At 35.4% G+C, this 15,002-nt stretch overlaps 1 protein-coding gene across 19 annotated transcripts in view; it reads right to left on the bottom strand.

Moving 5' to 3' along the window:
• Positions 1–15,002, bottom strand: part of Scel (sciellin) — a 96,327-nt gene that overhangs the window by 4,569 nt on the left and 76,756 nt on the right. For all 19 annotated transcript variants that reach the window (XM_021258648.2, XM_021258652.2, XM_087192962.1 and 16 more), the window contains 4 exons: positions 8,537–8,629; positions 7,778–7,849; positions 5,157–5,231; positions 1,534–1,642 (listed from right to left, as the gene is read on the bottom strand). In XM_021258648.2, the coding sequence (XP_021114307.1) occupies positions 1,534–1,642; positions 5,157–5,231; positions 7,778–7,849; positions 8,537–8,629 (349 nt within the window). The remainder of the gene's footprint in view (positions 1–1,533; positions 1,643–5,156; positions 5,232–7,777; positions 7,850–8,536; positions 8,630–15,002) is intronic.

Below are 15,002 nucleotides of genomic sequence, written 5' to 3'. Positions count from 1 at the left end.
GTAGATGTAAATTTTTAAAAATTGGTTATAAATGCCAAGGATAGAATGACCACTGAGTATCTCAAACAAAAATAAACTTGCATTTATTGATGGCTTACAAAAGGAGAGCTGTGTTGTCCAGGTACAACCTCACTGAGCAAAACAAAGTGCTAATCTTACAGGTTTGAGGAGAAAGTTTGTTCTGAGTTGTAGACCAACACAGCAAAGCAAAAGTGTCGACCTCTTATTTGGATCTGTCCATTGCTGATTGGCTGAATTCCAAATACTAGCTTGTTATTGACTGGCTTTCAGAAGTGGGCTCACTGTAAGTACAATGTCATTGATCAACCTGACAGGTTTAAGCCAGTTTAGGTGGTTCTCTGTTACCATGACTACAGAACAATCTTTCTCTATGAGTGTGAGAAACATTTTAATTCTGTTATATTCTACTGCTATATTGAAAATATAATAAGTGAATATTATTTTTATTCACCAAAAGGATTAATCAAAGGTTTTCTTGTTTTATAATGTTTTCTGAATAGTAATTTAAAGGGCTAATTTAGTTGAATATATTTCCTAACTATAAGGAGGTAATTTTATGTTCTTATAGTCAAATAATTATTTAATCTTCAGACTAAATTTTGATAATCCTATATTGGATGAATGTTTTGTTTCTCAAAATGATATACTATATTTCTGACTGCTGTATGTTATTGTCTGAAAGTAAGTGGTGCAGAAGCAACCAGTTGACAAAGTGTTACATCTATTTGACTGGATTAGATAATTTGCGTCAATTACAGAATGACAGCACTAGAAAGAACACATAGATTTGGGCAAATGTTTCTCATATTGGCTGCATTTTGATTCTATCAAAGGAGCTTTTACAAAGGGGATCAAGAGCTGGGGGAGGGGGGAAAGAGGAGGGGAAAGGGATAAAAAGGAATTAGGATGTGTTATGTACCTGTACCAACCCCCATGAGGAATATAACCATGATTTCCTGCAAACTATGAGAACAAAAAGAAGCAGCCAATGAAAACCAGACTGGAAGGCATTCTGCTAACGAAAGTTTACTATTAGTTATTAAGCCTCAATTAATCGGATTAATTCTGGTTTCCAAAGCAGATTGTTTGGACCGTTGTTAAACCTATCAGGCTGATTTCATGATGAGTGAGCTGCTAACTCTCTTCTGAACAGTTTATCTTCCTTTTGGATTTTATCAGATATTTTTACATAATGCACGATTTATCAAAATGTTGTAAAATTTTTATAAAAAGAACGAGTGTTTATCTTTTTCATAGATTTAAATCTCTAGGGTAAGAGTGAATAGATATATCAGTAATCAACTCTGAGCCTAAAGCCGAGATAGTAATACAAACCTTTGAGATTTAGGCCACAGAACTCTGAAATATATTTAAGTCATGCATTATTAATATGGATTATAGAGTTTCTAAAAGCTTTAACTTCAATCCATGTATTTCAAAAATAAATAATTATTTTTATTCCAGTCATGGTGCCATTTTACAGTTAGTTAAGTGAAATAAACACATGTTTACCTTAAAGCAAGTGGAATGACAGCAAATCTGTAATTCATCTAAAATCATTTTAGTTTCCACACCCAAGGGTTTTCGACAGTAAGTGCACATATCTTTTTCAATGACAGACCTATAGAGACACAAGCAAATAGAATAAATTTTCCATCATGTAAAAAAATCTATTCTCTACGAAGTCATGTGGAAATAATATGTTAATTCTGATGGTACTTTAGTAAATTTCACTAAGATAAAGGAAAGTTCAGAGTTCACTTATTCTAGTCATAGAATCAATTATCTAGTTACCCCAAAATAATGTCAAAGATGAACATAATAGAAAGTGTCAGATTACTAATTCATCAACAACCAAAGAAGCACCTGGGCAGGACAAAAATGTTCATTTTCCTAGTTGAACTAGGTCTTAAGTACCCCCGAAACTCACATGAGGGTTTTTAACTATTAATTTACACATATCATTTTACAGAGCACAGGAGAAAATTATCCTGCTAATGAATGTAAATTTTTAATTCTCAAAATATTCAATACGTCAAAAATAGAAATCCATTCAAGAATGAGTTTGTAAGCTCACAAGTGATGGGTCTGTAGTACTCAGGACTCCAGGGTCTCAACACACTAAAACATCCCTCTTGGTATCATCATTAAGAGTCAGGATATGAACAGGGATATCTATCATGATGAAATTTACACTCTACAAGAAGATATAACCCTGCCACAAATTTGATGAAAGAAGAAAGTTTTCTTATTGGCATTGGAAAACTAATGTTCAAATATAACTGAATTATACATGTGACCAGCAGAGTTCAAAAAGCCTGAGATCCCAACAGAGCTTTAAAAAAGGATACTATTCCTTTTCTGTCTAAAAGAGCACCTGGTGGAGTTTACTGGTTTTGAAGCAGTAGCATGCAGGCCTGGAGTGTCCAGAGTAGGATACATAATGAGGCAGAGAAACAAAAATAGCCAGCGCTTGTATAGTATTTAATATATGCAGTGAATTTTCCCGTGCATGTAGAGAAACTCATTTATCCTTTGCAATATACCTGAAGAGTCAATGTTATTTTTGCATCATTTTACAGGAAAGGAAACTGGTGCACAGAAAGGTAAGCCATTTGTTGCTGTCACGCAGCCACTGAGTGGATGTGAATGGAGCCTGTGTGGGCCTCAGGTCCCTGGGCTGGAATAAATGAGCTAGTTATGCCCTGGAGCCCAGAAATAGAAGCAGAGAGGAGGAAAAATGGAAGGAAGATAAAGTGAGAGAGGAAAGAGATTAGAGTAGATAAACTTCACCTGGTTTTATTTTAGTAACTTCTTCCTAATCCTCATGTATACAAGTAAATATTTTTCTCTTTCATTCCATTCTATAACTACTTGCTTATACAGATATCTGGCAAATATTTCCCTGTGAATTATTCCTATACATATATATATATATATATATATATATATATATATACACATATACATACATACATACTACAAGTTCCCACGCAAGATTATAAGCACTTTAAGAATAGAAAATCGGTGCTATCATCTGTCTCACATGCACTTTTTCCTGATAAGCCTTTCCTGGTATCCCCTGGAGTGAGTTGCTCTCTAAACTATGTAGTCCACATAGCTAGGGGCTATGAGCTAGGGGCTGGGAATACCGAGCGGTGCCATGCCCTCTGGTGAGAAGCTCTTTCCACTGGGGAAGCCAATGTGCGATTCAGTGGTGATAGCATAACACAGGAAGAGTTAGGGAACTCTGGGAAGAGTTAGGAGAGCCCACTGAGATAGCAACCAAACCCAAGGGGTGTCAGGAAAGGCTTGTCAGAAGAAGTGCATATGTGGCTAAATCTTGCAGATGAAGGAACACTCGAGGTGGCTGGGTAAGGTGGGCGTGGGAGGCCGAGGGAGGAACTCCAAGCAGGATGAACAGGATGGACAAAATGAGGGCCTTCGCAGTGACTGAACATCGGTCTATGTTCAGCAGGAGCAGGTTCTGAGCCCTATAGATAATGTACGAAGGACTTTGCCCTCTATCTCATAAAGCGGCAAGCTACTTTTAATGGGATTGAAGTGCTTAAATGAGAACGATGGGCACACAGCCAATTTCACACATTAATCAACAGCATAAGTCTTATGGAAAATTGACTTCTGCACTGATGACTAAGAAAGATTTCGCAAATGGCCTTCTGAGCAGGAATGAAATTGACAATAATATAGGAGAATATTTTCTTTCCTTATGTTAACAATAAAAATATGAGCCCGGGGAAAGCTCTGATGTGGGCACTGGCTTTATTAAAATCAAAGGATTACTCAAAGATCTTTCCAAAGAATTATGAAAAGCTTAGCTCTGGTTCTTTTGTTGTTGTTGTTGTTACTTTATGTATATAGTTCTATCTGTATAGGTTACTTTCCTCCTCAGAAAGCTGTGACCTAAAAGTCAGGACCCTCAGCAGAGTTTTGGTAATGGAAGAAATTATACAAGTATCAGAAAGAGGCTATAATTTTTATTTTTAACTGACATTATAGAACGTTTTCTTTATCCATTCATCATCAGTGGATATCTAGATTGATTCCATATCTTGGCTATTATGAACAGTGCTAGCTACAATGAACATAAAGGAGTAAAGATCTCCTTGGCAAATGGACTTCCTTTCCTTTGGATATAAATTTAATAGTGGGATTCCTGTAGTATATGGTAGTTCTATTTTTAGCTTTAGAGGAACCTCTATGCTGTTTCCAATGATGGTTTTAATATTTTACATTCATCACCACCAGAGAAATGATATAATTTTGACATTTGATGCATTTATACTTCCCTTAGCAAATAGGACATGGGGTTGTGTTTTCAGAAAAAAAAAATTATAGAGTACCTGAAAGATGCCAAACACTGCATTAGAAGCTGAGGCTACATATAAAAAGTGAAATGTGTCTTTACTCTCAATGAGTCATCTTTGCAGGCCCTACTATGGAAAAGCACCATCAGTGAAATATCGGACATTTGCATAATAGCTTGTATCCAGCAGTGGGTTAAAATACTAAACATTTTCATTTATTCCACTAAAATTCTGCAGGCCACACTCTCCTGAGTGTTGTCCAGGAGCCCAGTGAGCATTAAAAACTGAGGAGGGCCACTAGCCCCAAATCCTGGAGCAGGGGCCAGTTCTCCAGCACCAATTCAATCCTCATCATAACCCCACTTCCAGGGACTGAACTGGGTCCAGAGTGGGTCACAGCAGCACATCTGTGGAAAACCACAAGTAGGAAGGCCTGAGGGCATTCTAATGAAGCAATGATGCTTAGATACCAATAATTTGATACCCTGGGGACTTCTGAGAATTGCCAACAACAGAGGGCTGGCCTGCATGGAAAAGACTTTTGAAATAATATGCATCAAAATCAAGGGCAGCAACAGCCAAGAAGAAAATCCCCTAATGGAGGGTTGCGCTCTGTTCTCTTCATGCACATATATGACAATTAGCATTAGGAGAGCCACTTCCAGAACAAAGGGTGAAAAATACACTCTATCTCTATCTCTATCTTTATCTCTATCTATCTATATGCACACTTGGATATCTATACATACATATATATATATATGTGTGTATACATACTTTTCTGCTAGAAGACATAGACATACTCACCTATCTGAAGTTGAATAAACGGTTTGTATATACTTTCCAGAGCTATTCTCCTGATACCCATCCTTTGGTGTTTTACTAGAAACAAACACATATGGACATGTGAGAATCAGGCCGTCTTCTGTAATACTGATGTGCATACCATATACAGGTAAGGAAACACATTCACAGCCCCTCATGCAGCCTTCCTTTATTATTCCTTATAAGGTTGCAAGTCAATATGAGGTGCTGACACCTCTTACTTTTTAATCTGAAGAAGTACACCTCATGTTCATGTATCACCAAATTAATCAGAGAGTAGGTACAGGAGTACAGGAATAAGTGTGAGTAGATAAAGAGGTCATGGATTTTCATGAAATTTTTACTTGCTCATCACTCATTACTAAACTAAAGTAATATGGAGTCTAATATAGATAAAAGAAATATGCAAAGCCAAGCATAGCAAGTACATACACACATACCATTCCTGGGGAGAAATAGAGACTCTTGAACTTCTGGAGAAAGCTCTAGAAATTTTTATTTTTCACTTGAAAACATCCAAAAAATAGTAGTTTAGAATGAAGACAAAGAGGTATAATTTTTAAGTCCTCTCTTTTCCATTTTGTAGATGGTCCCAGTTTGTAAACATCACTTTTTCCCAGAGACAAATTAAATCTGTAATTCACTGACCAGGTGGCTCCTTATAATTACTTCCAAAGTATTTATGCTACCTGAGAATATATTAAGATTGGAAGAAATATGCTTCTACCATTCTGGACAGTGAGTGATAATTCTACAATCCTCACTTGGGATTTTTTAATGGGAAATCTATCTCTTCATTCAGATCACCCACAGGCAGATGCTGTCAGAACTGCAAGAAACGATGTGGAAAATATTAGTTCACAATGCCAAATAGAGTTTATATGTACTTATGTAGGATGTAGATATCATTATTCCTATTCAATTGATGATGAATCTGAGACTTAGTAACTTTACCAAAGCTAACATGGTTGGTAAGTGATAAACAAGGGCTAAACCCTGAATCCAGTCCTGGGGATTTTATATTACACCACATGCTCTGTCAGGGTAGATTTTAGAGAAGTTAAAGGTGCTTAAGATACATCATATTAGATTAAGGTACAGAAGTAACTAATCCTTCCAGAATTTTTGGTCCTATAAACTACTGGCCTCATATGCAACATTGCATTTTATAGTGATGGTTCTCAAGCCTGAATATGGATCAGAACCATGATGAGTTTGTTAAAACACAGATTGCTTGACCCTCCCTGCAGAGCTTCTGATTCATCAGGTCTAGGTAGAGCCAACAAACTTTCATTTCTAACAGGCTCCCAGGTGATGCTGACTTTGCCGGGCCACACTTTGAGAATTATTGTTCTATATGTATATATGACATATATATACAGTTATAGTTGTATGTGCTGTAGTTTAAAAGTAAACTATGGTCAGCATGGTTAAACATTTCAACTATGTTTTAGTTTCTGCACTATTCATCTACTCCATAAACCAAAAAATCTAAAATGTAACATGCCTAATTCTAGAAAAAAAAACACCATTTCTGTTTAAAAAAATCAATATTGCACTTGTTTATATTAGTTCCCATGAGACATTTCTTTAGAAAGCAAAATGTACTAGTGTGATATCCCATAAGGGTAACACTGTAAGATGATGTAAATATTGAATAAAGACCTATGTTATTTTCATTCTATTTGCCAGTGTTTGGCATCTTGCCTTCACTGCAATACTATTTTGATACTGTTTATCTACTTACCAGTTTCTTTCAGGTTTAGTAAGTACTGGCTATTTTAAACTTTACCCTGAAATGTACCATCTTTTAAATTAATGGAAAGACAGAAGAAATCAGTCTTAAACATGCCGTAGACTAAATTAAGAGAAAAATTGATTTGGAAGTTGCATCTTAAGAGGTAAATTTTACATGGTTTTGAAGGAGTTTTTGGCATGTATTGAGTTTCCTGGGGCCCCTCAGAATCCCCTACACCCAAAAGAATCCCCTGGATACTCTAGTCTTTGAGATAGGCTCACACATGTCGGGTATGTCTGCATTTATGTGCCTTGCCATTATATTACTCCACAATTAGGCCAATTTCCTTGAAAACCAAATGGGTTCTGAATCCTTGACCCTGGTTGACATTTTCCTCAATACTCATTACTCCAACCACCAGATTTCATGGGACATCAAACTGGGTCAGAGTGCATCTACTTAAAGTTATTCCCTTATTTCAGACTGTAATAATCTCCAACAGTTAACACAACAGTAGATGAGCCTTTTCATTAAAGTGAACTCCAAATTAGTATAGAAATATTTGTACAACTTTATAAAGTTTATCATTACCATATAGTCATATATGTTTTGTGAGAAATTTCTAATGACAATCTCATTATGCATACCTGTATTATATTAAAATAGTCCATCCAATGACTATAATTATTTATCAACTACTTAATATTGGCAATATTATAAGTAATATATGCCTAGAGTTCAATATACTCTTAATTGGTTTTCTCTGTGAAAGAAATACACTCTAGAATGATGGCATCTCTTGTTAAACATAGATCATTTCAAACTTATAAAATGATACAAAATATTTGCAATACATTTCCAATACCTATTCTCCACAAATGTCCTTGTGTACACAACAATGTCCTTTGGTCTTGCATGCCTGCTTCCAGTACTGGAGCTGCAATACAAACCATTTTACTTTATGTTAAAAGTTTATTTATAGGGAAAATGAAACAGCAAGAACATTATCCAATTCAATGCAAAAAATAATACTTGTATGTTCTTTCTAAACTATAATTGTTGAAATATAAATGTCAAAGTGCCATTAACTTCTTGCAAAAATTCATTGCATCTCTCATTTTTTTTTAGCAGCCACTGTTTTGACAATATTTATCACAGTATTATTAGGAAAAATGGTCACTCAGAAAATCTGTTTAGAAAATGAAGATTATTTTGAACATCTTTGTCTGTTTTTCTGGTATTTTGATCATATTTCTAAGCCATAAACTTTCCCCATAAATTTCAAATTAAAAAGTGAGTGACATAACATCTGATTTAAGGAAATGTTTAGATCTAGATAGAGAATGTCAACACTAATGTCATAATCATGCTTAATGTAATTGTAGATTTTTAAAGAAAAAATGTATTTTTTATTTTCCTATCGAGATGTCTCCATAGTAACCAAGTTGCTAACTCAACACTTTGATGTAAAGCTGTTTACATATTACATATAAACTCAGGTGAAATTAGAAATTTCTGCATTTCAAAGAAAGGGCCAGCTAGGATGTGGAATTCAAAGAATGAATGAAAAAACAAAAAAAGTGGAGAATAGTCCTGTCATTTGTTTTATAATTGACTACAGTACCTGAGATTATGCCTGGCTTCATAAGAATAGGTAGAGACTCTCGTGGACTTGTTGTGTAGAGCACTGGTGAATCCATTGACTTGGCTGTCTAGCCTGAGAGAGAAAATGCACATATTTGCCACTTTAAATTAGGGCCACAGAGAAGATTTTTTTATCTTACTAAAATTCTAAGCTGGGCATAGTGGTGCACACTTGCAATCCCAGCACTCCAGGGACTGAAGCAGGAGGATCGCTGCAAATTCGAGACCAGCCTGGGCTACATAGTGAGATCAAAGCCAGCCTGAACTACATAGCAAGATCCTGTCTCAAAACAAAATTCTAATCAATTAACTGTTTTACGTACAGAGAAGCTCTTTATGTCTGCCCGATTTCCACATTACCCATAGAAATGATGAACTATTTGACTCTCTCTGAAGAAACTAGTGTCTCACCTGTACGAATAATCCACAGACCTGAGCCACATCATCTACCTCTAGGGTAAAATACCTTTGCAGCATGACAGAAACCATGGGAAATTGGTTCCTGTAACATTTTCACACCAGCAGCGCCATTCTAGAAAGCTTCCCATGTACAACACATCTGAGAATTTATCATTTTAATGAAAATGATCCAGGATTTGTTTTGAGATATTCCAGTTTCTATTTTGTTTTTAATGAAAGGTAATGCTTTGAAGATTGCCAGAGAATTCTGACCTAGATTTCTGCTACTCTAAGAATGTTACAGCATTTAACAGAGTACTGACACATTCATTTTTTCCTATGGAAAAGAAGAAATTCCTAATGCAAGAATAGTGAAACTTTTAGCTCCTTTTCCTCATCCATGTTAGTAAACTTTGACAGAGGAGAGACAAGAATACCTAGAGTAGAGTTTAGATTTCAATCAAGCCTTATCATTCTCAAACAGGCTGTTCGCTGCATTTCTGGACAGCTCTTAAAGAAGAGTAAAACATTTGTTCACATATTATCTCTGACACACAGAAAGATTATCTTCTGATATTAATGCAGATATTTCACAAACACAAGGTTGAATTCGAATGATTCTAGTGGAAAGGTAGAATTAATATTATAAAAAAGTTTTATAATTTGAACATTAGAATATGTCATTCTAGGAACAATAAACCTATTTGGAAATTGTTTTAAAATCCTATTCAAATCATATAATGTACAAATTAAAACCCAACCTTTGTAATATAGGTAGTGTTGAAGGACAAATGTCATTTCTGGGACTGATAAATTTTTGCATTGTCCTCAGCAATGTAAATTTTTTTTAAAAATTACCAGTTTGCAAAATCTGCAAGCAGAAGAGGGAAGTAATTTGCAAACAACACTGTTATGTATGGAAATATTTTCCCTAAAATTCATATTTTGAATCCCTAATCCTCAGTGTTAATGAATTATTTTCTCATTAATTCCTCTGATAGAACATCCTTTCATGAACAAGCCCAATCGAAATGATAGCACATCTCAAATCCCATTAAATAGAAAGTTTCTTAATTATGCTTAATAATTTACTCATATTTTTAACCTCAGTCACTTCCAAATAATAATGGAGTGAAGTTGGTTAATTGTAAGCCCAGTCCTGTTTCAAAATAGTGAATGTGTTTCCAGGACAAGTAGATCCTACTGAAAATTTATCCTCCCTCATTCCATCAGTCAGAGACTTTGCTGGAATCATGACAAAAGACAGAAGATGTTTTGGAGAAATACAGGAAAATAAAGAAATGGTAAGATTCAAGAGCCATTTGTAGATATTATGGGAAAAAAGTGAGCCAGCTCATTCTTAGCCTTTCCGTTCTCTGCAGAAAATATCAACAATCTCACACTTTACACACACACACACACACACACACCTTTTAACAGAAAAAGCAAAGGTACCACGTTAGGAAGGTTTTTTTTTCTAAAGAAATTCATTTTTTTTAGTTTCTTCCTATGTGAGGGGAAGATCGCAAAACACGGAAACATTAATCCCTTCCAATTTAAACAGTCTATAACAATAATGAAGAGTAGCTTCTATCCTAATCTTCCTTCTGATGGCACACAAGGTATAACAGTTTTAAAGTCACTGTACTCTGTGAAGTAAAGTATTTCAAAGTTAGGTCCTGTTTTGTGACAGTGAGGAATTTGTGCATTTTTAAAATCATGAAGTAACCAAGAAAGAGATTCCCAGGCTGCTTTCTGTGCCACTGAAACTCTACCAAGCAACAGTAGGTAAAAATAAATCTTCGCAACCCAAGTAAAGAGATTTGAGTGTCTCTGATGCCTTTTACACTAAGGAGTGGAAGAGCAGACTGAGTCAGAAATTCTAACAGTAGAATTTTGTTAGTTCTTCCATATCAGCTATTAAGCACCCAGTACCATAATTTTGTATTTTAAATACCATCATACCATTTAACTCCCTAGAAAATCTTCTAAGATTAAATAATTTATACAGGTGTATAAGGAACTCATAAGGCAGTAAATTATCATGAACCTTACCTTCCATTCTTATTTTCAGACACATGGGAATTTATTTCAGTTAAATTTTCTGGGTCCCAATCTCTAACAACAATAAATAATATTTGAACGAGATTGGTTAATTGTTAGCCCAGTACAACAGTATTCCCATAATTGTGGATGTGTTTTCACACAAGTAGATCCTACTGAAAATGTGTCCTCGTTCATTCTATCAAAGACTTTGTTGGGATCATGACAAGAAGGCAGAAGGTGATTTGGAGAATTAGAGGAAATTATATAATATACATATATATATGATTTAACTATAATATAACTTTAGGAAATAAATATTAGAATAAAAATTTAACAATCTTAGACACAGTCATTTGTGGTCTATAACGATATGGAAGAATCAAAGTTCAAAATGCATAATAAATGAGGTGATTGCATTCTTAAATCTTGAGCTGCAATAATATTTGACATCCTTCTCATGAAATAGAAGATCCTCTACTATGTTATTTATATATTTGGTATGACACTGTGCCAAACTCTTTTTGTCACAGTCCACTAGATTGACCCTCTAAAGAGAGCCCATCGCAACTTCTATTGAAGTCCCCTTAGATTCGCTGTCTGGAGCAAATTCCTTACTGCAGCCCCTATACTAATACCCCTTTCAGCAGGAAGTGCATAGGTTATCTTTGCCCCTTCTCCCATAAAGGCAGTTAGGGATACTTCCCCAGAAGGGGAAAATGTGAAAAATAGCTTATTTAGTCTTATGAAAAAATAGTTTATTTAGTTAGTCTTATAAATAAGACAGCTAGCTTGGGAAAGGACCTGAGATACAGTTGGTATCCAGCCATACTGATAAGAATTAAAGTAAGAACAGGCAGTGAAGTAGGATTTTGGACCAGGAACAAACTTCCTCTGGCCACAGGGAATGCAGCCCCCTCCCTCCTAAACTACTGAGTTTCCAGGAACTTAAAAGGAAAAATAACTAGTTTTACTCTAAAATCCCAGTTTCTTTTAAACCCCACCTGCTGAGTAACTGGGTTAGAGAGCTTGAGTTCCAATTGCAACTCATTTTAAATACACACGGCCACTCATGATAGGTGACCACTAAGCGGTTGAGCACTTCCTGTTCTCCACTTAGCCATCAAAAGTTCTAGACCATCATACCACAGTGATATATGCACACCCGTATTTATATCAGCACAATTTGTAATAGCTAAATCTTGGAAACAGCCCAGATGCCCAACTGATGAATGGATAAAGATATGATTTTTTATACAACGAAGTACTACTCAGCCATAAAGATGGATAAACTTGAGACATTTATAGATAAATTGATGGACCTGAAGACAGTGAATAAATCAGACACACATGTGTAAATATCACATTGTTTCTTTAGTGTGAGAAAGTGAAAATGTAAATAGAGACCAAAATATATAATAGACATTGTGAAATAGGAAGAAAATTTTCCAATGGGAAGGGGCACTAGGGATGGGGGAGGGGGAAAGGAAGGAGGGGAAAAATAAGATGGGAAAAGAAAGATAAAATGGAAACAAAGCTTTTGTAAATAAGGAGGGGAAGAGAGGTTGAAGGGAGGGAAGAGGAATGGGGAAAAATAAGAATCAAGATACATCATATACAAGTACAAATTCCATATGATGAAAGTGATCATTATGTATTTCTAAATTGTACCAATAAACTTAATTAATAAAAAAGAAAGAAAAACAAGTTCTGGACTGAGAAGCCATGTGGAAATTCTACTCTTCAGATTCCTCTCCTGGAGAAACCAGGAGCCTTTTTTCCCTTCTAATTATTTTCAGTAAAAACTCTCCTATGTTAAAGAAAAACACACATTGAAAATTCTTGTTTTTGTTTTTGTTGTTGTTTTCATGAGTTTGAAAAAGCATCTATCACAATTCCCATTGTTTAGGGCTCAAATGTAATGGGGCTCATCTTTTCCTTACTTCCTTTGGCAAATTTGTAAATGAGGTTACTAATGTCCAATCCCAAAGTTTTGGTGAAAACAATGAAACTCATGACAATAAATACAGCTGTGGGTGAAGTGAATAAGAGTAAGTAAATAATAGTTAACAGAAGTGAAATGATGCAGCAGTGGGCACTACGGATTCCTCGGCTTTGAGGGATGACTTTCATTTTTATTTCTGCCCCAATGATATTTATATCATTGGAATTAATTCCAGTTCTTTAAAGTATCTCCACTCATGTTCCTGAATATTGTGCTTAAGTAAGGTTATTATACACAGAATCAGTGTGTGGATTCCCATTCACAGAATTGATATTGATAAGGATGCAAAATACTACAAAATAGTCTCATTTTATGTGCAATGAGATTTAATACTTTTTACATAGCAGCATCCAAGCTATCGATAGTTGATGAAATATGAAAATTAGGCAGCATCTCAGAGCTACACTTAAGCTTTACATTAAAATACAAATTTCAGGGTTGGGGATTTAGCTCAGTGGTTCCACCACCTGCCTCAAAAGCACAAGGTCCTGAGTACGATCCCTGGTACCAAAAATAAAATAAAACAAAACAAATTCATGCTTTTGAATATGAGAAATCAGGGTAAGTTACTTTTTAATATGAGTTACGGTAGAAATATGCTAATTGATGTATACAAAAATATGATACTTCAGAAGTACCTTAGAAGTATCAAAATCATTTGATTTTGCAATCTGAATTATGTAAAATTAAAAACTGAATTCCTTAACGTAAGTGCTAAAACTGTGTAACGTAACTTCCCAGATCATATCCAGAAATGGAGGCAGAAATTTTGGGGTTTGTCTAACCCAATCCAAAACTATAAGTGATGGTCTTCACCAATAACTGGGGCCGCAATCTAGCATCAGGAACCACTGGATACCTTACTGACCTTAGCCATTGGTGATAGTCCCCTTAATGTTCTAAATATTACTTCCCTAAATACTTAGAGAAAATAGAATAAAATTAAATGGAGTATCTTCACATTACCTAATCTAGCATCCTAGTAACATCAAACTGGAATGATTGACAGTGATAAATGGTAAACGATCACCAAATTACGTGAATTTTGGGGAGCAAACTTTTATCCCAGGAAGTTATTCTCTCTCTACTGATAAACATTGGAGTAACAGAGTGCTAATTTTAAAGGAGCTGGTTTTCATTACAGTTAAGAGGAGGATCTAACATGATCTCACACAGAGTAGCTGTTTCATAAATATTATGTGAAGAAACAAGGTGAAGACAAGCCAGAGAGTATCCTAGAACAGGTTCTTCCTTCATGGCCTAAGAAGGACCCAATCTTTATGACCGCTCAATCTACAACTGCTGTCCTTCAGAACTGGTAGACAATGTATTTCAGGGCTTATGCCACCCAGCTTATGGTAACTTTTTAGGGCAACCCTAACAAACAAATACAAACCTCCCTCTAGCCTGTAATGTGTTTACACTCAGTTTCTCTGGCTGATGGTGGACATCTTCAACTCCTGGGGGATTACCATGGACACTGCATCTTTGTTCTTCCTACACCTCTCATCCAGGCTCTTTTGGACCAAAGCCATTGTGAGGGGTGGTGGTGGGGGGATGATTGGGTTTGTACCTCAGGAAGGAGAGGAAGCCAGAATCTTACAAATCAAGCAACTATAGCAGATAACTAAAAAATAGAGCTTATGCCTGCCTTCAGAGAAGCGTATTCTCAAAGTGGTATGAATTATAAAATAAACCATTTTATTAGTGACTTCATAGCATTTTTCTTATTTTATTGAATACACATATCAAGATTAGTTGAGCGGGCCATAAGATTTCAATCTGAATAATCTATACTAATATGTAAAACAAACTACAAAGTCCCAGACAATAAAAACCACAAAATGTGCATTTGTTTCAGTTAGTTACATGATTAGTATCATCAATTAGATTGTAAAATCCAATAAAAGAAGTTCAGACTGCCCATAAATTTAAAGGGTGTTAAAGGGTGTAAAAATAAATTTTTGTTCTTTAATTAAGACCACATCTATTGCATGGT

This window comes from Heterocephalus glaber, unplaced genomic scaffold (genome assembly GCF_053883595.1).
Source record: "Heterocephalus glaber isolate CG9 unplaced genomic scaffold, H.glaber_assembly_v1.0 deba00001577, whole genome shotgun sequence".
Taxonomy (NCBI): Eukaryota; Metazoa; Chordata; class Mammalia; order Rodentia; family Bathyergidae; genus Heterocephalus; species Heterocephalus glaber.
This window is presented reverse-complemented; position numbering and strand designations above follow the sequence as displayed.